The following is a 25201-nucleotide window of genomic DNA, read 5'->3' as shown; positions in this document are numbered from 1 at the left end:
ATGCACAGTGATGTAATCAATCATATACACATTCCAGTCAAATGGTGGAATTCATATCGGAAAATTTTTCGTGTGGATGGGCTCTCTCCTGCACAGGAATGGTCAGAATTATGAATTTTAAGTCTAACCTAATATAAGACGGTTAAGTCTCACAAACTTCACTGCTTCCTAGCACAGACATGCAATGGATTTTGAATGCATCAGTTCACTGAAAATGCACTAATAAATATCGGTAAAACTGGAGACCGAAAATTTCTGTTTTGACTATTCATTTAACACATTTTCGCCGTGTATGAGCCATCTGAGCTCACAAGATACGTAATAATAAAACAACGGCACGTAAATGGGTACCGTGGAAGAAATAGTAGCGTGGTTTACCGATTTTTTTAACAGATATCATAGTAGGTATTGCAATATATCACATTCTCATTGATTTATCATTAGTTGCCAATGCAGCCATATTCTAGGTTAGTTGGTTGGTCACTTGAGCTGTAGGCCTATCTACTAACATGATCATGAAGGCTATCATCGTCAAATTATAACCAAAAATTGAAAAATATTGAACATCTCAGGTGTTCTCTGCATGAATAAGCTATACATACTCCACGCCTTATGTTATCAACAGAGGCAATGAATTCTGAGGTACATGAAATATACGAGGTTATATTATGTTAGAAGTATCAATACAAGAACTTATTCGAATAAGAAATTTACTATTTACTTTTACTGAAACTATGTAGGTGTTAAACTTATTTACAAAACTAATGATATACAACTCGGGATTTTCCATAAATTTTTCTTATACGGAACTGTCGGTAACAATACGGCAAAATGCACACTACGATCGTTATCGTACCAGAACACAGCAGTAACACTTAATATAACTCACTTAAAATCACCATTCCCCTCATGGGCCACATTCTTAGTGAGTGTGTGTGGTCTTAGCATTATCTTCAACACCCGAAGGTGTTAGATTTTTCTGTTGGTGTAAGTTACGATGACAGCTTTAATGACCCTGGCAGCTGATAGGCCTATAGCCCAATCAATCATTCCCCATTCTTTACTATATAACTTGCATTCCCCTAGATATGACGATACGTATAATACACACTCCCCTTGAATCTTTGACACTTCCCTATTCATATTTATATCTATTTATTTTGCTATGTCGCTGTCTCCCGCGTTAGCGAGGTAACGCAAGGAAACACACGAATGGCCCAACCCACCCACATACAGACATTTATATACATACACGTCCACGCACGCAAATATACATACCTATACATCTCAACTTATATATATATATATATATATATATATATATATATATATATTGTTTGAGGACAATGTGTGGTGTGAGGTGGTTTGATCGAGTAAGTAACGTAAGGGTAAGAGAGATGTGTGGAAATAAAAAGAGCGTGGTTGAGAGAGCAGAAGAGGGTGTTTTGAAATGGTTTGGGCACATGGAGAGAATGTGTGAGGAAAGATTGACCAAGAGGATATATGTGTCGGAGGTGGAGGGAACGAGGAGAAGTGGGAGACCAAATTGGAGGTGGAAAGATGAAGTGAAAAAGATTTTGTGTGATCGGGGCCTGAACTTGCAGGAGGGTGAAAGGAGGGCAAGGAATAGAGTGAATTGGATCGATGTGGTATACCGGGGTTGACGTGCTGTCAGTGGGTTGAATCAGGGCATGTGAAGCGTCTGGGGTAAACCATGGAAAGCTGTGTAGGTATGTATATTTGCGTGTGTGGACGTATGTACATACATGTGTATGGGGGTGGGTTGGGCCATTTCTTTCGTCTGTTTCCTTGCGCTACCTCGCAAACGCGGGAGACAGCGACAAAGCAAGAAAAAGATATATATATATATACACACACACATATACATATATACACATGTACATAATTGATAGTCTGCCTTTCTTCATTCCCATGTACATAAAATGGGTGCCTGGCATAGGCAGGGTGAGTTTGTGGGCTTACATATAAAGGAGTAAAGCGTGATACATTACATATATAAGGTTGAGACGGGGCACAAGAAAGTAAAACTCTTTCCCAGTAGCACACAAACTGTGAATACATAATGTATTCTCTCTACTAGCAACGTCATAACACTTGAGTGGATGAGAACGCAAAGATAAGAACACTGGCCTAGCTAAACCATAAAGAATAACTACCCAAACCTATTTATCATAACACATGCACGCCTCAACATAGTTATGAACAGTTACGAAAGCTATATGTAAATACACTTGACATACTAGAAACGCCTTATTAATCAACATAACCAGTATCAAAAATATTACATTCAAAATATGAAACAACTAAAAATGTTTCTTCTACCATACAAAAAAATATTTGCACTTACCCTTATTAGATCACCATTCCGCTGGTTTAGTACATAAACTTCATTGTCATTGGTCTACATGCATGGCGGCCGATGGCTTTCTCGTCCACCAACCGAAACTAACACCTTCAGTTAAGGATAACTAAAACCGCATGCACGATCACTATGCATGTGGCCAAATACACTTAGCAGAAAACACTATAAGTCATTCGTATAGCAGGGAAGAGAGAGAAGAGAGGTCGCACAGGCAACCCTCCCCTTCCTTACCAATTCCCGAGGTAAAGTGCAGGAGGCAGACTCGGCAGAGGTATGAGCTGCCGACGCTACCACTCATGACTGCTATTAAGGCCCACTCCCTACACCTTTTATGCACTTTATACCTTTCTTGTGCCATCGCTCATAAAATGGGTAGGAGTGCACTATAAATTTGCCGCATTGCGACAAAAATATAAGAAAATCGGATAGATAAAATTTGTCACAAAATGTACCTTCGAGAGTAAAGCACGAAAATTTACCCTTAATGTCGATGGTGTGTTGTAAAACTTAGCAGATATCATGAACAAACTCAGAAAAATAATTATGAACGTGTTGACACGAACATAGAAACTTTCCTTGGAATAAATTTACAATCTGGGCGATAAGAACGATAAATACCTTGTAAACAAGGTAGACTAATTTCTACTGCTTATGGATTACATTTGATATCTTTACATCATATATCTTCGCACTAGTTGTGTTACAGTGATTTACCATTGGGTGACAAAATTACAGGTATACGTACGTAGGCGATTTTAGACCAATTTCTGCAGTTCCCTGTTATACTTAGGAAATTACAATTTGGGCCAGCGTATTACTCATAGTGTCCCCACTACCTTGACACAACACGTATGAGCTCCTCTGTTGCTTGAAATTTCGTTTTGTGAGGTTGATTGGCTAAACTGATAATGAATTACATTACAGATACCGTTTACATCATATATCTGGGCACTAGCTTGGTTACATAGTTAAGGTAGATCCCTGGTTGAGGGTTATGCGGTTGAATAAAATGACCATAGAACTAAGAAATGTATTTTGGATAATATATATTATTCAAATTACAACATTCGGGTAATGTACTGTAATGAGGAAAGTTAGCTGATTGAGGTTGGCAAGGCTGCGGCTCGTACTGGTAATGAGCCTCACCGGCGGGTTTGCTTGTTATCCATGGACTAGAGCTTGCCAATTGTTATAAACACTGATAGTATGTGTGATGGAAAATTTGCTGTTATCTCGGAAGATACGAGGCCGAGTTGTTGACCAAGGTTGAATACAGTGCAGAGAGTCATAGATTGTTTTATTACCTTATTGCTTAATGACATCCCTCTTTCTGTATCAGATTTACCCATTAGCTTTATATTCTGTTAGACTGATGTATGAATTTTGTTTCAGTAACGTATTCTGTGGAGTGCCATGGCGCGGACATGGTGGTGAGAGTGCCAGTGGCCGGAGTTGCGGCTGTTGAACTAGACAAATGGGGAGAGCTGCCAGGATGCGAAGCCCAGCGGGATGACACCCACTACACACTTACCCTCCCACTCGACGACGACCTTGTCTGCGGCACTACCAGAGTCAGAAACAAGCTAACGGTAAAGCCTTGGCCTCTTAGTTTACGAATGATATTACTTCTTCATCCCTTTCAGATTGAAAAACTGCTTATGCCTCTACTACTCTTGTACCATTATATTATTTATTTATTATACTTTGTCGCTGTCTCCCGCGTTTGCGAGGTAGCGCAAGGAAACAGACGAAAGAAATGGCCCAACCCCCCCCCCCCATACACATGTATATACATACGTCCACGCACGCAAATATACATACCTACACAGCTTTCCATGGTTTACCCCAGACGTTTCACATGCCTTGATTCAATCCACTGACAGCACGTCAACCCCGGTATACCACATCGCTCCAATTCACTCTATTCCTTGCCCTCCTTTCACCCTCCTGCATGTTCAGGCCCCGATCACACAAAATCTTTTTCACTCCATCTTTCCACCTCCAATTTGGTCTCCCTCTTCTCCTCGTTCCCTCCACCTCCGACACATATATCCTCTTGGTCAATCTTTCCTCACTCATTCTCTCCATGTGCCCAAACCACTTCAAAACACCCTCTTCTGCTCTCTCAACCACGCTCTTTTTATTTCCACACATCTCTCGTACCCTTACGTTACTCACTCGATCAAACCACCTCACACCACACATTGTCCTCAAACATCTCATTTCCAGCACATCCATCCTCCCGCGCACAACTCTATCCATAGCCCACGCCTCGCAACCATACAACATTGTTGGAACCACTATTCCTTCAAACATACCCATTTTTGCTTTCCGAGATAATGTTCTCGACTTCCACACATTCTTCAAGGCCCCCAGAATTTTCGCCCCCTCCCCCACCCTATGATCCACTTCCGCTTCCATGGTTCCATCCGCTGCCAGATCCACTCCCAGATATCTAAAACACTTCACTTCCTCCAGTTTTTCTCCATTCAAACTCACCTCCCAATTGACTTGACCCTCAACCCTACTGTACCTAATAACTTTGCTCTTATTCACACTTACTCTTAACTTTCTTCTTCCACACACTTTACCAAACTCAGTCACCAGCTTCTGCAGTTTCTCACATGAATCAGCCACCAGCGCTGTATCATCAGCGAACAACAACTGACTCACTTCCCAAGCTCTCTCATCCCCAACAGACTTCATACTTGCCCCTCTTTCCAAAACTCTTGCATTTACCTCCCTAACAACCCCATCCATAAACAAATTAAACAACCATGGAGACATCACACACCCCTCCAATGAAAGAAGTAACATTACTGGTCATGGACAGAAATGGAAAAGTTTATCATGTGAAACTGCCCCTTAATTCTTTGGAATTGCTTTGGTAAGATGGTCAATGATAATTCCCTGAGTTGTAATATAATATGTTTTTAAATGCAGTAAATTCAAGCTTATTATTATTAAATGAACTTGTTCATGTACTTCTCACATAAACTGAAAAGTATGTTGGTGTATTACCTCACAGGGCGAGACGTTATACTATCACCGAGTGGCAGTAACTGCTGCTCATGGCAGGCAGGTGGTGTTAGTGAAGTGTCGAGTAGCTCCCAACAACAGTACACTAGATAACATCGTCAAAAGAGACGTCCTTCCACCGGAGTTTGTGGAACCAGAGTGTGTAATCAAATTATCTTACCTACAGTTGGTAAAATGTTTGACAGTAGCATCTGTTTTATATGGTGTAGCTTCTATATTTCTTTAAAACATCCCTCCTCACTCAAAATCACATTAACTAACTATAAATGATTTTATTTTCTTTCCTGATAGAATAATTAATTACTTTTTAATCCCAAAATTGAATTAACTTTATGTTCAAATAGTTTCTTTTAACAATAATGAGTAAATTATTCTTTTGGCAGCTACATAGAGATTACATCGGAAGTAACAGGAACTGCACCAATCCCCATCCTGGGTGTGGGTGTGAGGCAAAATGGTCAACTAGTTGGAGGTCAAATTAATGTTAGACCAGGCACACCCCTCACAATGGAGGTCAGTAGACAGAATATATATACCCAGAGCAAAAACATACATGAATGGTCACAAATATGCACACATAGCCCATTAAATATATACAGAAAATATCCATACTTTCAAAGCATTTTATTGAATAATATTATCAGTACAGAAATGAGCTAAATCAGTTTTTGATTATATAAAAGGAAATTATTTTATAATGTGTTTCAGTTTGCTGGTATGGAATGTAGCCTACTATAATGGGTATGAGATATTTATCCTTGACTGTGTGTAGGTAGACAACTGACTTGCTTCTGAAAGAAGCACCCTTTTCCAAATCTTCTCTTACCTATAAATTTATTCATTTGGAAAAATCACCAGGTTAATACATAATGAGTACATCCTTACAAATTGTGAGTCTGATTAGTGACATATTCTATAAAATCAGTATCCTGAATGGTGTCATATGCAGTATCTCCTTCTGTAAACACTATCCCATACTCAAGCTCTTCTCATTTATATATTCCAGCAGTCTTAATACCTTTCTCTTCATCTCCATTACAGAAGAAACCATGCCGTCTAACTTTATACATGTTTTCTTATCTGTTTACTGGTACGTATCTGACCCACATGAAATGTAATGCAAGTACACCTATTACAATTATTACTATCACCTGCTATCATTTTCTCCGTCACCACTCTAATAAACATCCAACCTCATTCACTGCATGAAGTAACACCCTATAGTTTTCAGTTTGTATTAACAGCCTTTTTATTTGCACAAAACACAATCACTGCATCCACGGAAACTTTGGTACATTCCCTTCATTCAAGGTTTTCATATATATCTTGGGTGGACACACTGTGTATGACTAAATTCATTTCCCTTTGTCTCCAGTTACATAACCAATTTCTGTCTTTTCACCATCTTTCATGGATTGATTGATGTTTTTTCCAGTTTTCCTCATTCTGGCTTTCCTCTACATAGTCTTTCTAATATCCCAGTCTTCTTCACTTTAGATCTTTCATAAATTTCCAGTTCAACATTTAAAAGGTCCTTGAAATATCCCTTCCACCTTGTACATGTCTTCTTTCATTATAACAATCTACCTGATATCTCTTGAATTCTCCAACTTTTCTGCAGTACATTCTTTCTTATGTATTTATATGGAAGTCTACCATCACTTTTTCCAATATCTCAATCTATTATCTTTCCTCACAACCCTTTCCACCTTGCTACTTTAGATCTTTCATTTCTGTCCTTTCCACATTCATCTCTAATCCTTCTCTTTACCATTACTTTGTCTTGTTATTTGTGGTTACTCTTTTCACTTATTGATATCACCTATGATGTCATGTTCATTTTTCACTTTTTTTATCCTTTGTTGATGACGTTCTCAGTTATCAAAATTTTTTCTCTAAACGTCATTCATTTTCATGCTTTATATGCAAAAATATCATATGCCTCTCAATGAATCTGTTTCTCTACTTTTGATCATAACTTCTGTCATGTTCTCCATGTCATTGATTCATACCCTTCTGTAGCCAATCCTTTGCTTCAGGTTAAATTGTGATAAAGAAAAACTTTAGTCTTTCACACTAAATCTGTGTGTATGATTAACACAAACAAATACACAATCCTTCCCTCTATCTCTTCCTCTCATCTATTCTTAACGAAATCTTTAGTCGTAATCCTTCTTCTAACACTCCCCTTTCCATCGAGCTTGGCTTAAGCCAATCATCCCAGATCTATATAACATGTCATAATTTTCCTTGCTAGCATCATTGATTCCTTTATATTTCACATACTGTACATAAGGACAAAAAGTAAGCTATATGAAAGCTCAAAATGGCTAAGAAAGTCATACTAGTGTGCTGAGGTGATCACTGAATATGGTTATAGTGAATGGGAGAAGATTAATGTGAGGTGAATGACAGTCACTGCTGAAGACCAAACATGAAGAACATCAGTGATAAACTGTCTTTAAAGTTGAACTTGTAAGATTTGCTCAGCTTTTTCTGTTGAAGTATACACTAAATATGGATAAATAAAATGTTTTCATTAAACCTGAATTATACCATTGTGATATATCGTCAGGTATTCCTGTCATTAAATCTGAAATATACCATTGCGATATATCATCGTCAGGTATTCCTGGATAATGCTTCAGCTGACACCTATGGCATCCTAATGAGTTACATGGAGGTAACTGATACGGAGAACAAGAGGGAAACTATCATCTTTAATGGGTGAGGCATAAGGCTACACACAAGTGCCTGGGATGTAATATGTTGAGTTAGTCAAGTACTTACAGTACCTATATTACTTTTCAGGCACAATTCAAAACCAACAATACTTTTTCAAATGCATTCTTTATGTCATTATTCTTTTTCATACTTGTTTTCCATTGATTGTGGTTAATATTATCATTATTGTTTATTATTATTAGTAGTACTAGTAATAGTAGTAGCTGTAGTAGTAGTAGTAGTACTATCATTGTCATTAGTATTATGAAAAGGGAGGTGTTGAAAGGCATTCATAAGACAAAGTGACTGGAGTGGATGGTAATGCAGTCAATTTTATCTAGAAAGGGGTGTCATTGATATTTATTGTTTATTCAGGATTTTCAATGTATCACCCAAGGGTAGAACTTGAGGACTAACAGAATGCCTTTAGAGTGCCATTATATAAATGCAAGGGGACAAATGTGAATATCTGAATTACAGGGATACAAGTTTGCTGAGTATATAGTAAGTTGTATGGGATAGTGTTAAATTGAGGGTGTGAGGGCTTGCTGAGAGCATCAAACTGAGGAGAATGAATATTGCTTCAGGAGTGATAGTGGCTGTATGGACTGGGTATCTGCTTTGAAACATTTGGTGAGAAATAACTGTAAAAAGAGAATGATTTCTATGTGGCATTTATGGATCTGGAAAAAGCATGTGATAGCACTGACAGAGATACTTTGTGGAAGGTACAACAAATACATGATTTAGAAGAAATGTAATAAGTTTTCATCAGGAAACAAAACATATGTGAATAGGAAGGGAAGAGAGAAAGTTATTCCAGAAGGGAAATCTGCACCATAGATGTGTGACATCATGGCTGTTTAATCTGTTTACTGATGGATGGTGAGGGAAGTAAAATGTGAGGGTGTTAGAGGGGCAAGCCTACTGTATGTCAGGGATGGGATGGTTGTCTGGGAGGCGAGTTATGTACTGTTTGCAGATGAATCATTTGTGGTGTCAAACTCAAATGAAAAACTGCAGAGACTGATGTCTGAGTATGGAGGAATGTGTTAAAGGAGGAGGTTGAAAGAATAAAAAGCAAGATAATGAGATTTAGCAAGAGAAACTTGGTTTAAGGGAGAGTTTGAATGGAGTGAACCTGGAGAGAGTGCAGAGTTATTGATTCCTGAGAGTGGATATGGCAGTTGATTGAGCTCTTGGAGCTGAAGTGAACAATAGGTAAGTAAGGAAGGAAATGTTTAGGGTACATTGGGAGAATGTAAGAGGAAACATGCACGTCATGGTAGTCCCAACAGTGATGTAAGGGTGCAAGTTTTGGGCCCTAATTTCAGAAGAATGGAAGAGTGGATACTTTGGAAATCAAATGCCTGAAGACAGTATGTGATGCAAGGATGGTTGATCATGTAAGGTATGTGTAAAGAAATGTGGTAGTAAGTGAAGTATGACTGGGAGAGCTGAACAGGTTCTGCTGAAGTAGAAGAGGAAGTAGCAAGGAGAAGAAGACTAAGAAGATGGATGGATGGAGTGAAAGATGCTTTGAGTTACTGAGGTCTGAACATTCTAGAGGATGAGAGGCATGTATGGGATAAGGAGAATTGGAGCAATGTAGTATACAGAGGGTGACATGCTGTCAGTGGGCCTATATGAAGTGCCAGGAGACCATATAATGGTTTGTGGCTATGGATGAAAGGGCCCTGGTTTCAGTGCATTAACCATGACAGCTAGAGAATGAATGTAACAATACAAGGTTGCTCTTTGTATGTTCCTGGCACTATCTAATTAACAGGAAATTGTGAACAAGTATGAAATAAATATTGTCATGATTATTAGTGGCAGTTCTATCTTCTTTTTTTCTAAATATCAATCATGGTCTGTGATGTCCAGTTGGGTAAATATGAAATTTTCATGAGTTCTTCTGATGATAATGGGCCTGTCTCATTGTAGTTTTTGGGAAAAGTAAAGAAGGGTAAAGAGTCCCACATTTTAGATACTGAAGGAAAGGAACAGATCTCGTTTGAAGATACAGTTACAATCTCTCATTTGTTAAAATTTCCTTACTGAATGTACTATTATTCCTAACAGATGTTCTGTTGATCCTGTTCTGTTTGACAACTTTGTAACAACAACTGGTGACTATGTATCTGCCAAGTTCCGTGCCTTCAAATTTCCAGAAACTAACTATGTGTTGTTCCGTGGAACTGTTGATGTCTGCCTAGACAAATGCCAAGGGGTAAGTCTCGATTACTTTGTAAAGTGTCACTGTATCTTACAAATCAAATAGCAGGAACTTGAGATTTTTCTAAATATCCTAAACTAAAATTTGTAATCTCATTTTGTAACAGTATATTCATTCTTAAATCTTTGACTGCATATGGGAAAACAGCCCCTTCCCGAAGAGGAGGTTTGGTGTAAGGAAGAATAGAGAGGTAAAAGAAGGCAAGTAAGAAGATGAATCAGATAAAATGCAAGAAGGCATATGAGAGGAAGGTAACAGAAAGATTAGATGGAATTGCAGTGAATGTAGGAATTTAGTCATGTGTGAATGAGATGTTTAAAATGTTTACAGAAATACTATTAAAGGTTATAATATCAGTAATTGGATACAAGGTAGTGAGATCCAGGAATAAAAATGGCAATGCATGGTGGACAGAAGAGATTAGAAATGTTATGGAAGAGAAGAAAAAGGCATATGGTAGATTATTTGATAGTAATGTACTGGTGGAAATTCAGCTAAGAAGGAGGGAAGAATACAAAATATGTAAGCGGAATGTTAAGCTGGTAGAGGAAAGCAAAGAAAGTGTAGATGAAGATTATGGAAGGAAGTTAAGTGGAAAGTTTTGGGATAATAAGAAACTATACTGGACGGAGGTGAAAAAGGAAAGAGATGGATGTAGACTGGAAATGTCGATGTGGGAATTAATGAGGAAGGAGGAAGTAAAAGGAAGATGGAAAGATTATTTTGAAGAACTGATGAATGTGTGAGGGGTGGCAGCACTTGTTACGTGCATGGTATGGAAGATGGAAGGAAGAGGATATAAGTGCAAGGGCCTATAGCAAAAAGGAAGGTAAGAAGGGCAATAATGAGGCAGAAGGGAGGAAAGGCACCTGAATGGATGGGATTAAAGTTGAGATGCTGACATATGAAGGAGAAAGTGTGATGGAGTGGATGTATCTTACATTTAATTTAGCATGGAAACAGAGGGTTTGGGTGAAAGCTATTATCATTCTTTTACTCGAAGGAAAAGGTGCTAAGGATGTATGTAGCAATTATAGGGGAATAAGTCTGTTAAGTATACCAGGAAAAGTGTATGCTAAAATATTAATTGAGAGCGATGGAAGTCACTGAATGTAGAACAAGTGGAGAGCAAGGGGTTTTTAGGAAAGGCATGGGATGTGTTGATCAGATTTTAGTAGTAAAGATGACTGTTGAAAAGTATTTCATAAAAGGTAAGAAGTATGCAGCTTTTATGGATCTGGAGAAAACATGAGAGTCAAGTGGAATCTTTATGGGATGTGTTAAGGATATATGGTATACTGGGACAACTATTGGTTGGTGTGAAAGCCTTCTATAGAAGAGCAAATGTGCATGCAAGAGTGGATGGAGAGCTGAGTGATAGTTTTGGGATACATGTAGGTGTGAGGCAGGGCAGAGTGATGTCACCATGGCTTTTTAAAGTATATATGGATGGAAATATAAGAGAGAGGAAAGCAAAACTAGGGAAAAGGGGTGCAGAGATGGAGTGTTGTGGAGATATGGTGGCTAGTGGCGTGACTTTTTTGTGGATGATACTGTGTTGGTTGCTAAAATTGAAGATGAGTTGCAAAAGGTTGTAAGTGTGTTTAATGATGTGTGTAAGTGTAGGCATCTGAAGGGAAATGTAAATAAAAGTAAAGTAATGGGGTTTGAAAGGATACAGAATGAAGGTATAGATTTCATAAAACCATATAGAGTGAAAGAAGAATGTATACTAAATTGTGTTGTGGGTATGGAGGGAAAAAGACTGGAAGAAGTGAGAATTTAAGCATCGAGGAGCTGTCTTGGGTAAGTGTGGTGATACAGAAGGAGAGATAAGGGAGAGAGCAGTACAGGGTAGAAGAGTCATTGGGTCCCTTAATAAAGTAATGAAGGGTAGAGGTGTAAGTAGGGAAGTGAAGAAAGGATTAAGGGACAGGATAGTCCTCCAAACACTGAACTGTGGAGCCAAAACATAGACATGGAATGAGTCACAGAGGTCTTGAATCCTTGCTATGGAAGTGAGCTATTTGAAAAGAGCATGTGGTGTGACTAGATGAAATGAAGAAAGAAATGAAACTGTGTATGAGAGATGTGGTATGGCAGGGAATGCAAAGGGAGTTATGCTTATACTGTGGGTTGTGATAGAATATTTATTTATTTATATATTATACTTAATCACCATCTCCCGCATCAGCGAGGTAGCGCAAGGAAGCAGACGAAAAAATGGCCCAACCCACCCACATACACTTTTATATACATAAATGCCCACATGCGCACATGCACAAAGCTATACATTTCAATGTATACATACATATACATACACAGAAATATACATATATACACATGTACATATTCATACTTGCTGCCTTCATCCATTCCTGTCACCACCCCGCCACACATGAAATAAGTTTTTTTTTTGCTCTGATGCATGTCCAAAAAAGATGTTATATTCTTACTTCCACCAATTATGAAAATTTTTATTCATATCAACACAATTTTACAGATTGCCTGCAGTAATGGTCAGCTAGGCTATGGACGTCGAAGACGAGGCGTTGACAGTCGACCAGTTGACCCTAACAAGATCTTTGAGGTCACAATGATGACCTACTTAAAACTGGATGAAAACAGCACTGCTAAGACAGATGGTGACAGTGTCACAGAAGATGTGGTACACAGAATTGCTGAAGGTGTAGGAGCTGTTGAACGTGCTTTAGCTGATGCTGAGGCGACCCTACCCTGGAGTCGATCAGCAGCTGGGCAGGGTGCATCCTTCCACTCCAGTGAAGGAAATGAACCGGTCTTCATATACTATAATAATGGTTACAGTCATACTCAGAGTCTCCCTCTCATGGCAGCTGCTCTCCTTGTTTTCTTTTACCACTGATGTACATGATTAATTATTAGAGATAAACCTATGTGCTCAAAATTCTTTACAAAATACATTGCTGCTGTTAGCTGATTTGACCTTAACTTTTAAGTAATTGGCTTTTATCTGCTTTCAGACATTTTCCTTTCTGGTAAATGAGCCAGCATAGAACCACATAGGTTTACAGATGTCTGCATTTTCATTGGCCAATGTTTCGTAGAAAACATTATACCTCTTCATAGCCTACAATGTGGTGAGATTTAACTAAGCTTTAAATCCATTAATTTCTTGTCAAAAGCTGAAGCATGGCATTTTTTTCTTTTTACTTTCATGTATTTTGTATATTTAAGGTTAATTACCACTGATTTATCATTTCCAAATAATAGTGTGCAATGACATCAGGTCAAAAGCCAGTGGAATGGAGGGTAGGAAACTGCATTTGGCAGTCTTGAAGTGAACATGGTAACAAATTCCACACAGCAGTATTTAGAATCTGTCTCAGATAGGAAGAAAAACTGTTGTTATGCAGGCACATCAAGTTCCAAAACTCACATTAGTTGTAAGACAACTGAACCAACAAAAGTGCTTATTGGGCATGTGATCTAATGTGGCTACATTCATAGGTCTACTGGTGCACAGTTGCTTTTAGTAAAATTAATTGTTTGATTTATTTAGTATTTCTACCAAGGTGAGTAGTAAAGCTTGATTCAGTCCCAAGCTGAGCCTAGTAAAAGGTCAGGGCTACAGACTTCATACAAAGTATCCATAGACTATTATGTGTACAGCAGAGTGATCTACATGTACTGAGACTTTCTTTTAAAGTTCTGGAAACCCAAGGCAGAATCCCCAAAACATAAATCTTGAACCCATTACTGATTCATTTAAGTCATAAGATTCAGCAGTAAAACATCAGTATATAGAAAACTTTTTCAGCTAAATGTATAAATTTAACTTATCTATACTATAAAATGATCTATGATGATTTGACAGACCCCTTACATTTAAAGACTTTTAAAAGGAAGCCTATATTATGAGCCCTTCAAACACAGGAAGTCAGGTACATTTGCCTACTAGTCTTATTTGTTTATTGCCTTAATCAAGTTTTCTGGATATGTATGTGGGATGATGAAAGATAAAATATTCCAAAATCAGTTCACTAATTTTTTGTGTTTGGGGCCATAACTCGTCAGTAACAAAAGACTATTATCTAGCAATTTGAAAATCCTACAGTAATCTATTCAAAATAGTGAATAAACACTGAATCAGTGGACATGGGTAAATAGTTAGAGAACTGACCTTGGATTTTACAGTTCCTGGTTTGAGACCTGGTTAAGGCAGTAAATACTTGCCTTTACTACCCAGGTGTAAATGAATACTGGCTTATCCAGGAAGGTACCTTAGGCTATGAGGTATGACATCAGTTTTGAGTTGTTCTGGCATCATGTCTCGACAGCATTTACGTTTTTCTACTGCAGGCTCTTGGGAAGTTAAGAAAATTGTAATCAGAAGTCTAAATTCTTAAAGTTACCTTTTTATACAGTTAAATTTTACGATCAAGGAGGAAGTGATATGCTCATGGTGTCCCATCTTTTGTGGCTCGTGATCTCGGCTAGGCATCATCTACCAACTGCTTTATTTCACAAAATTCTCATGGTAGTAAGAACTGGAGCCAATTCATTAGTCAAATCCTACTTTTGATGACTCAAAATTCTCAACTATTCAGAGATCAGATCTCCATGTATTTTTGTTATTGGATATTCCTTTGTTTTCTTTCCAAGTTTGTGTGCCACAATAATGTGTATCCTGAATGGATTTTCTAAATGTGTCATAGTTGTGTAAGTGCAATAATTCCTTGTAATGCTCTTCTATGCGTGTCTTTTCCATACATTTGCATTATATGGTTTAATAATATCCTTATGTGATATGAACTAAGAATTACTGACTGTACTGTACTGTATTATTGTTCACACCACTGAGCATTTTCTTTTCATGTCATCATATTCCATTATTTATGGATATTTTAGATATACTACATCAAAGTTAGACAATGCCTAAAACTTAATTTGTCCAGCAAATAATGAAATGGAGTATTTCAGAGCATTGCTAGTTATTTTGAACATTTCCTTTCTTGATTCTTTCATGTTAACTGACCTGTTGCAGCTACTGTGGTGTTGGGGGAACACAGAATTAATATGTGTCTGATCTTTCTTTTGCCTCTGCTCCTAATGTTGCCTCCCAGGCTGCCCTTATCCCTGTTGTCTTCAGGTACGAGTACCTTTGTGGAGGAAGGTGGCCAACAAGAGGTTAAACTTGCTTAGGATTTACTAAATTTCTCTAAGCATTACCTCAGGATGTAGGTGCTGTACCAAGTACACCCTCTACATCGGTAACAAGACAAAGTAATACCTGTAGATTCAGGTACAGGGTAGTCTGGCCAAGACTTGGCAGTGCCACGGACAGTTGTAACCACGAGATATCTCATCATTAACTGACCTTGACACTGAAGTCTGCCAATCGCTGGCCAAAAGGCCATCATGTAAAAGCAACTAACAAAAGTGCTTGTACAGCTGTACAGTAGAATAAATATATAACAATCTAATGTGAAATAAACTGTGATAGTTTCCTTGACTTTTATTCTATACATTGATATTGCAATTAGTTGCCACACATTCTTCAAACTGTTTTTCATATGCTATGAACCAAGACATGTGAAGCATCCAAGGTAACCGATGGAAAGGTCTGCAGGGCCTGGATGTGGTAGGGAGCTGTGGTTTTGGTGCATTACACATGGCAACTAGAGATTGAGTGTGAACAAATGTGGCCTTTTGGTCTGTTTTCCTGGTACTACCTTGCCAGAAAGGGGAGGGGGGAGGATGCTGTTTCATGTGTGACGGGGTGGCAACGGGAATGGATGAAAGCAGCAAGTATGAATATGTACATGTGTATACATATATGTCTGTGAATGTATATGTATGTATACAGTGAAATGTATATGTATGTATATGTGCATGTGTGGGTGTTTATGTATATCCATGTGTATGTGGGTGGGTTGGGCAATTCCTCGTCTGTTTCCTTGCACCACCTCACTGACGCAGGAAAATGGCAATTAAGTATAATAAAATAAATAAATGAAACTATAAATTTTTCATCTGGTTCCTTTTGTGTCTTAAATTCTACTGGTAAATACACTATTTTATCTTACCTTCTCTTACCTTGAGCAGACTTCAAAGCATTAGCAAAAGAATTCAATGCTGGTTCTATTATCACAAGTGAAGTGGTCACCACTTCTTGGAATGAGTAATATATGACATGAATAAAGACTGCCAGATCAAAGCATACAAAGAGTAAGAATGATGTGGAAAGGTAGCATACAGCCAGATGAAGAAATCAAGAGAAAAAATGAAAGATAAACATCTGAATAACTATGTAGACCTTGAAGGTCTGCAATGTCAATGTAACCAAAGGAGAGAACTCTCACTGGGAGAGAGAAATCTTTTACTCTTCTAAGACAGTATTTCTGAAGTCAGTAGTTTCAGAATTACTGTACCAGATTACATGATGAAATAATCAATATTTTTATCAAAAAAGCAGTATCTCAGGCTCCATATTACCTCTCTTCCCTACAAGAACATCCTTCTAGACAAATGCAGATTTATGTAAAATTGGCCAAAACAAACGATCCATTAAATTCAAATAACTGCTGCTGAAGTCGGGATTTACTTAGATAAGCTTATGATGTCATAATATGTATAAAGGATCTGCAGACTTACATTCTAATACAAGTTGAAATAAAATCTAACCTTCACTAAACAAAGATCTGCAGACTCAAATTCTAATACAAGTTGAAATTAAATCTCACTTTCACTAAACATACTCACAAGCAGCCAAACTTACTGTTTATATAAGAGTACCATCAACTGTTTGACAGTCTGACAGCTTTCACCTCCTGAGTATCTTTACATTATTAGAAACAATGTGATCGTCATTACAATAATTGTAATCATTATTCCACTGATGTTTAGGCCCATCTTGCAAAGAACAAGACAATAAAAAATGTAAAACCTATATACATAATGAACCTGAGTACAAATAAAAATATCAAAGAGTAAGCAGCAGCTGTTCATTTAACTGAGACAAAGTTAGACATATACATCAATATAGACAAAAAAGGATCTCAAATTTACATATGATTTACATCTCCCCATAAAAGTTTCTGAGTTGGGTGATACTACTGGTGAAAAGGATATAGCCATTTTTAGGTTTGAGAGTTGACTTGTGTCATCCATGACAATTCTGCAGAAACAATTTTCTTTTTTGAAAATGCAGCTTGTTTTCCCATAAATATGGTGAAATTAAAATGACTTATTATTCAGTATACTGTATCCTAAAATCAATGTTCCTCATGTTTAACAAAAGACTATGTAGCAAGATCATACTTATCAAAAGACTGATGTTTGTGAGAAATAAAATGACTAAGAATGATTACCATAATACAGTATCTGTTGCTGCTCTTGTATGCAAGGAAAAAATTCTACCTATTCATTAATATTAACATATAACTGTTAAAAGCTGCTAATCACAAGGCAAAACAACTTCCATACACATGAAAATTATTGAGCAATATGAGATCACATTCATTGTTGAAAGAATATCAATTGTATCTTAGATTGTACCCACAGCAGCTATTTAGTAAGGGAAATATATCTTTGGGTGAAGTACTAAAAATCATGTTGACTATGTTCTGCTAATGTCAAGTACAAAATCATTACCAGTGATCACTGTACTGCTATTTTGTGATACTTATTCCTAACACACGCATCTCATCATGGAAACTGATCAGTATCATTGTGGAATATTACACAATTTATCGTTCTATTTTCTTTGCACTGATTAGAGTGCTGTCAGAAATGCAAGTGCTACCTACTTGGTGTTGAAAAGAGTAAAGGCAAGCTGCAGAGAAGAGCTTAGTCTTTCAAAATGAAGCAAGCAGGTTTATAAAAAAAATAGTTATTACTGGAATGTTATCACCACTGCTACTTCACTCTAGAAGGTTTAAACAGCATCACAGTAAACCCTACTGGGCTACAGAAATATACTCCTGTAACTATCTTAAGGCAATGATAAGTTATTCATTCTGAAGTATCACTTAAATCATATCTCTGGATTAAACAAATATGGTGCTTCCACAGAATTTATTTATAAGTTATGATTAATACTGCAGGTAGTAATTTTCTCCTTCAAGCCACAGAACTTGGAAAGTACGTTATTCAGATCGGAATGAAGTTTAAAGAGCACATAACTGTAATAGTGCAAGTAGCTTTCTTATGGTTACAGTAATTTAACCAAAACTAAGAATCTTTCCCTGACATGAAGCAGAATAATTACTGGAAACAGTAAACTTAAGTCAGGTCCCTAAAACTCTCATAACAGTGTAGTGCTTCTAATAACAGATACAGCATAAATTTCTGCAGCACACATATGTTCAAATAATGTCAGCAAAAGACACAGCAGAAAATATTCAGTATCTGTAAAAATCTTTTCCTTGGTCCCCAAGTCATACTGTACAGGGTACATGCTATTTCAAAATGCTTTAAGACTGAGTCAACTTTATACACTGAAGGATCTAATGCTGCTTCCCAGTATAAAGATGTGATGCTTGCTGTACTTCATATACAAGTTTAATGCCAGTGTTCAGCATACTATACTACCCTGTGTAAATTGAAATCATGGCAGGTAATCACGTCATATTCTTCAAAGTGTCAACTACAGTGTGTATGGATGGCCTGGCTTTGGGAGATAGCTGCCAGCACCCAGCAAGAAAGTTTTCTAAATCAACTGGAATCCTGGGAGGTGCTGTGCACTGCAGTTCTCCACGTTCAGCATCAGCTATCACCTATAATCAAATCAACTGTTATGTAATGACTAATGCCACATGAAGTTACAAATTTTTCTTCAAGATTTTCCATGCATACTAAATATCTTTAAATGATGTACACTACACACTTGTAGCCAGCTTTCAAAAACAACAACATAGTGGTCTGTGGCTTTATCTCACTAAATGTCCCTACACAATAAAGGAAGTCTTTCCAAAGATATCAATGAACTGCATAAAGAATGATTATGGAACTATGAATGCTATGCAAAACATTATCAATATTGTGACATCAAAATCAGTACTTTCAAAACACATATATAGGACACAGCATACAAACATGTACATCATATGTATAAATGCCGATATTTCATGACTTACCATTTACTCTTTTTCCACTGGGTGGATCCAGTGCATACTGGAATGCAACTTTTGTTAGAACTAAGATTTCAATACTAGAAAGAAAAGTATCTGTTGATAAAGTGTCATACCTGATGATCAGAGAGGTCCGAGTGAGGTATGGCTGCCTGAGTGAGCACCTCCCACATTAGCCATGCCCATGAAAACACAGAACTCTTCATACTGTATTCCTCTTCCAAAAGAGCCTCTGGTGCCAGCCATCTCACTGGCAGGATCTACAGGAAAATGTTACAGCTCTCAGAGCAGTTTTTCATACCTGTTTGCAATTTCCTGCAATACTAGGGTAGTGCCAGGAACAAACAAAGAATGGCCTTATTGTTTGTATCCACTCTCTAGCTGCCATATATCATGAGCCCTCATCCACAGCCATATACCATGGTTCAGTCCACTGACAGCATACTACCCCATGTATGCCAATCACTCCACTCTTCCCTATTACATGCACACCTCTCACCATCTTGAATGTTCAAGTTGCAGTAACTTACAGCTTCTTTCACCAACACTCCGTATCCTTCTCGGTCTCATCCCTACTTTTGATCCCAAATATGTACTCTTGGTCTCTCTTAACTCATTTTCCCCACATGTCTAAGCTTTTTCAGTATCTAAATTTTTCCACCCACCTCACTACAACTCTTTTATAATGTCATCCCTCATGCTGCATATTTTCCTATGGCTTTCCATTTCTGACATATCTTCCCTCTTCATTCTTTTGCATTTAAGGTCCAGCACATGGTCCCACACAACACTCCTGGGGCTACTACACTGTCAAACATACCCATCTTTGCCTTTAAAGATAGTGATCTCTCTCTCCACACCCTCTTCAGTGTGCCCAGGACCTTTGCCTCTTCACTCAACCTGTGATTTACTTCAGTTCCCATAGCTTAACCTGCTACCAAGTCCACTCTCCAGTATTTAAAGCAACAATGCAACCCATTTCCTACAGGTGCTAACCATCCAAACTCACACTCAAAACATCCTCTCTCCCACTGCCTTCCTCTGCTAAACCTTATATCCTGACTTTTATTCACATTAAATCTCAGCTTCCTCCTATCACACACAATCCCAAACTCAAACACTAGCCTCTGATCTCTCTCACTTGAGTTTCCCACCATAGCCATGTCACCTACAAACAGCTACTGATTCATCTAACCCTCCCCCTACCACTCCAGCATGCTGTAAACCTCTCCCTCTCTCCAACACCCTCACATTTACCTCCTTCACAGCTATATCCATAAATAGATTAAACAGCTATGATGATATGACAATAACTAAATGCAGATCCACTTTCACATGAAACCACTCATCCTCACCCCTTCCTTTCTATTCACAAAAGACTTACTCTCCATATGAAAACTCTTTGCTACATACAGTAGCCTTCCCAAAATGCCTGACATTTGTAACATCTCCCACAAGACAACTCTGGCAATCATATCATGAGCTTTCACCAAGTCCATAGAAGCTACATACAAATCTCTCTCTGTCTTAAGTATCTCCCTCAAAATTTTTTCAAAGCAATCCCCAGATCCACAAATCCTCTACCAATACTGAAATGACATAACTCCTCCCTATTCTGATGCTCTGGGCATGACACCCAACCTCTCAATCCCCACTCTCCCATACAACTTATTAAGTATATTCAACAGACTTATACCTCTGTAATTTCAACATTCACTTTTATGTTCCCTGCCTTTACAATTATGGTACAATAAAGATACGCTGCCACTCCTCATGAACCTTAGAAGATGGGAAAATATAACTCGTACAAGCCCTGAAACGGTAATTTCAGATGAGTTTATCTGATGTAGTTAAGTTGAAGACTGGATTTAGGTTTGCTGTTTAGTCTGTTGAGTAAATATGGTGTGGATATGTTTTGCAATGTCATGTTTGCAGGAGAGAAGGATGTGTACATATTGGGTTCTGAAGAGGGAAGCAGTGGTTAGAGGTTGGTTTTAAAGTGGTAAGGGTGGCAAGGGGTCTAGTGCTGCATCAAGGAACTGAATGCACAGTATATTGACGTGACATGATACTGGAAGTATTTTTGTATAGTCATGCAAGTGATGTTGATTTTTTGTTGTTATACAACCAGTAATTGTTCTCTTTGTCCAGTTATGTGTGGTTTGCAGCTTGTTCTGACGGGGTGAATGATAATGCAAGTAATGCACAGTTTAGGGAAGAATAGATGGAATTGTTTGTGAAGGATACTGAAGGATTCTTTTCCCCAACATTAAGTGGTGCTGGAACTTGTTGTTAGATGTCTGGGAGTGGACTTAGAAGCGGATGGAACCAAAAAAGCAGAAATGAGTCACAGGGAAGGGGAGGGGCCAAAGGCTCTGGGAGCAATGAAGAATGTGTGGAAGGAGAAAATGTTACCTTGGAGAGCAAAAATGGGTATGTTTGAAGGAAAAGTAGTTCCAACAATGTTATATGGTTGTGAGGCACGGGCTATAGATGGGGTCGTATGGAGGAGGGTGGATGTGTTGGAAATGAAATGTTTGAGGACAACATGTGGTGTGAGGAGGTTTGATCGAGTAAGTAATGAAAGGGTAAGAGAGGTGTTGAAATAAAAAGAGTGTGGTTGAGAGAGAAGAAGAGGGTGTGTTGAAATGGTTTGGACATATGGAGAGAATGAGTGAGGAAAGATTGACAAAGGGGATATATGTGTCAGAGGTGGAGGGAACAAGGAGAAGCAGGAGACCAAACTGGAGTTGGAAGGATGGAGTAAAAAAGATTTTAAGCAATAGGGGTCTGAACATACAGGAGGATGAGAGGCGTACAAGGAATAAAGTGAATTCGAACGATGCAGTATACCAGGGTTGATGTGCTGTCAATGGACTGAACCAGGGCATGTGAAGCATCTGGGGTAAACCATGGAAAGGTCTGTGGGGCCTGGATGTGGATAGGGACCTGTGGTTTCAGTGCATTACACATGACAGCTAGACTGAGCATAAACAAATGTGGCCTATTTGTCTGTTTTCCTGGTGCTACCTCACTCTGGGGTAGGGTAATGATAGGAATGGATGAAAGCAAGCAAGTATGAATATGTACATGTGTATATATGTATATGTCTGAGTAGGTGCATGTATATGTATGTATATGATATGTATATGTATGTATACATGCATATATGGGTATTTATGAATATATACGTGTATATGAGCGGATGGACCTTTCTTCGTCTGCTTCCTGGCGCTACCTCGTGACACAGGAAACAGCAATTATGTATAATAAAATATAGATAAAAAAAATACCCAGAGTATCTATGGCTGCAGTGAGGGGAGTAATGTGTGTCATATTTGAAACCTAGTATGGGTTGAGGTGAGACATAAAAGAAAATGCTTCAATAAGTACAGAAACGTTTGAATTTTCACCATATATTCGATATTTGATGACACTGATGCTACAGTCACATAGCCTCCATATACAGCTCATGATAACTAACAAATTCAAGCATATTCATTTCATGTTTATGTTTACATTATGTATATTACAATGTGTGTTTTAAATCACTTGTGTAATTTCTAACTTTACTGACATACCTGAGTGTATATCTCCTAACACAATAAGCAGCTGGCAATTTCGTCATTATGCAGTATGTCTGAAATCATTTTTACCACAACAAACTACAACCACAAGTCAGTATGGGGAAGAAAATCCATACCATTTTGTATTCTCTGGAAAATGCATCAGAAAACTGGCAACACTATAACAGACAATACCTGATTTCTGTAGGTACAATACTCAGCAGAGTAAGCGTCACGGGTGAGTGCTGGGGCAGCCAATTTGACCTGGAGTGTTGAAGTTATAAGACAGTTGCGTGCGGCTACATCTCGGTGAGTGTGACGACGTCCACTGAGGTACTCCAGTCCTTCAGCTACCTACATCAAGGATGAAATAGTTTCCTGTATCATCTTTACTAACAATCATAATTCAACAACTCACATTTATGTTGCATTATACCATGGAATGAAGGAAACAGGAATACTGTATACATATTTCTGTACTAATCATTAAATCAGACCTGTAGAGCAAGACTGAGACACTGGCTGTGGGTGAGAGGAGGTGGTCGCAGACTACCCAATGGTCGAGGTGATTCTTTTCTTGTTGCTAGCAAAAACTGCTTCAGATCACCCTTAAAAAAATCATTATCAATTAGCTATACCCTATTTTGTGCAACATAACACAGTAAATCCTAAATAAGTAAGTGCAGCACTCACACCTAAAGAACGTACATGCAAATGAACTTGTGAATCATTACAGGAATTGTGTCAGCTATTTATGGACCTCAGCTTTCCAGCATTTTCTAGAAAACTGTATCTAGATTTATCATTATTTTGCTTTGTCGCTGTCTCCCGCGTTAGCAAGGTAGCGCAAGGAAACAGACGAAAGAATGGCCCAACCCACCCACATACACATGAATATACATACACGTCCACACACGCAAATATACATACCTATACATCTCAACACATACATATATATACACACACAGACATATACCTATATACACATGTACATAATTCATACTGTCTGCCTTTATTAATTCCCATCGCCACCCCGCCACACATGAAATAACAACCCCCTCCCCCCAAATGTGCACAAGGTAGCGCTAGGAAAAGACAACAAAGGCCATTTTCGTTCACACTCAGTTTCTAGCTGTCATGTAATAATGCACCGAAACCACAGCTCCCTTTCCACATCCAGGCCCCACACAACTTTCCGTGGTTTACCCCAGACGCATCACATGCCCTGGTTCAATCCACTGACAGCACGTCGGCCCTGATATACCACATCATTCCAATTCACTCTATTCCTTGCATGCCTTTCACCATCCTGTATGTTCAGGCCCCGATTGCTCAAAATCTTTTTCACTCCATCTTTCCACCTCCAATTTGGTCTTCCACTTCTCCTTGTTCCCTCCACCTCTGACACATATATCCTCTTTGTCAATCTTTCCTCACTCACTCTCTCCATGTGACCAAACCATTTCAACACACCCTCTTCTGCTCTCTCAACCACTCTCTTTTTATTACCACACATCTCTCTTACCCTTTCATTACTTACTTGGTCAAACCACCTCACACCACATATTGTCCTCAAACATCTCATTTCCAGCACATCCACCCTCCTCTGCACAACTCTATCTATAGTCCACGCCTTGCAACCACATAACATTGTTGGAACCACTATTCCTTCAAACATGCCCATTTTTGCTCTCCGAGATCACGTTCTCGCCTTCCATACATTCTTCAATGCTCCCAGAACCTTCACCCCCTCCCCCACGCTGTGACTCACTTCCGCTTCCATGGTTCCATCCGCTGCCAAATCCACCCCTAGATATCTAAAAAAAGGGTGTGGCATGAAGGCTAAGAAGCAGCACCTAGAGTTCACTAGCTATGGAGACTACTGCTGTGGCCACCCCCATGAGAAAATTCCATTTGGGAACAGGCTTCAGAGATACAGATAGATGGATAGATATCTGTGGCCTTATTGTGGCTACACTGCGAGCGAATGGGTCACCTTCACAAGGCTGTATCATCATCAATGGATGAAAAGATGTACAGTCTCGTCAAGGAACTTCTCATTCCAAAGGTGTTCATCATTTTCCTGTTCCTGATTGGAGTGCAGCTTTGAAACTGCAGGAGCATCAAGAAAGAAGTC

The 25201-nt window shown here is 38.4% G+C and overlaps 2 protein-coding genes across 2 annotated transcripts in view; one reads left to right on the top strand and one right to left on the bottom strand.

The window, feature by feature from the left end:
* The window catches only part of qsm (Zona pelucida superfamily protein qsm), an 81487-nt gene extending 65614 nt beyond the window's left edge, over positions 1–15873 (top strand). Inside the window, exons 2-7 of the mRNA XM_071658158.1 lie at positions 3776–3972; positions 5412–5560; positions 5806–5935; positions 8049–8149; positions 10232–10379; positions 12889–15873. Of these exons, the coding sequence (XP_071514259.1) occupies positions 3776–3972; positions 5412–5560; positions 5806–5935; positions 8049–8149; positions 10232–10379; positions 12889–13269 (1106 nt within the window). The 3' untranslated portion in view covers positions 13270–15873. The remainder of the gene's footprint in view (positions 1–3775; positions 3973–5411; positions 5561–5805; positions 5936–8048; positions 8150–10231; positions 10380–12888) is intronic.
* The window catches only part of LOC139746699 (inactive tyrosine-protein kinase 7-like), a 114841-nt gene continuing 105509 nt past the window's right edge, over positions 15870–25201 (bottom strand). Inside the window, 4 exon segments of the mRNA XM_071658151.1 lie at positions 15870–19144; positions 19615–19758; positions 23260–23418; positions 23562–23672. Coding sequence (XP_071514252.1) covers positions 18989–19144; positions 19615–19758; positions 23260–23418; positions 23562–23672 — 570 coding nt within the window. The 3' untranslated portion in view covers positions 15870–18988.

Source organism: Panulirus ornatus, chromosome 66 (assembly GCF_036320965.1).
Source record: "Panulirus ornatus isolate Po-2019 chromosome 66, ASM3632096v1, whole genome shotgun sequence".
Classification (NCBI taxonomy): Eukaryota; Metazoa; Arthropoda; class Malacostraca; order Decapoda; family Palinuridae; genus Panulirus; species Panulirus ornatus.
The sequence above is the reverse complement of the archived record's forward strand: the minus strand, read 5'-3'. Positions and strand labels throughout refer to the sequence as shown.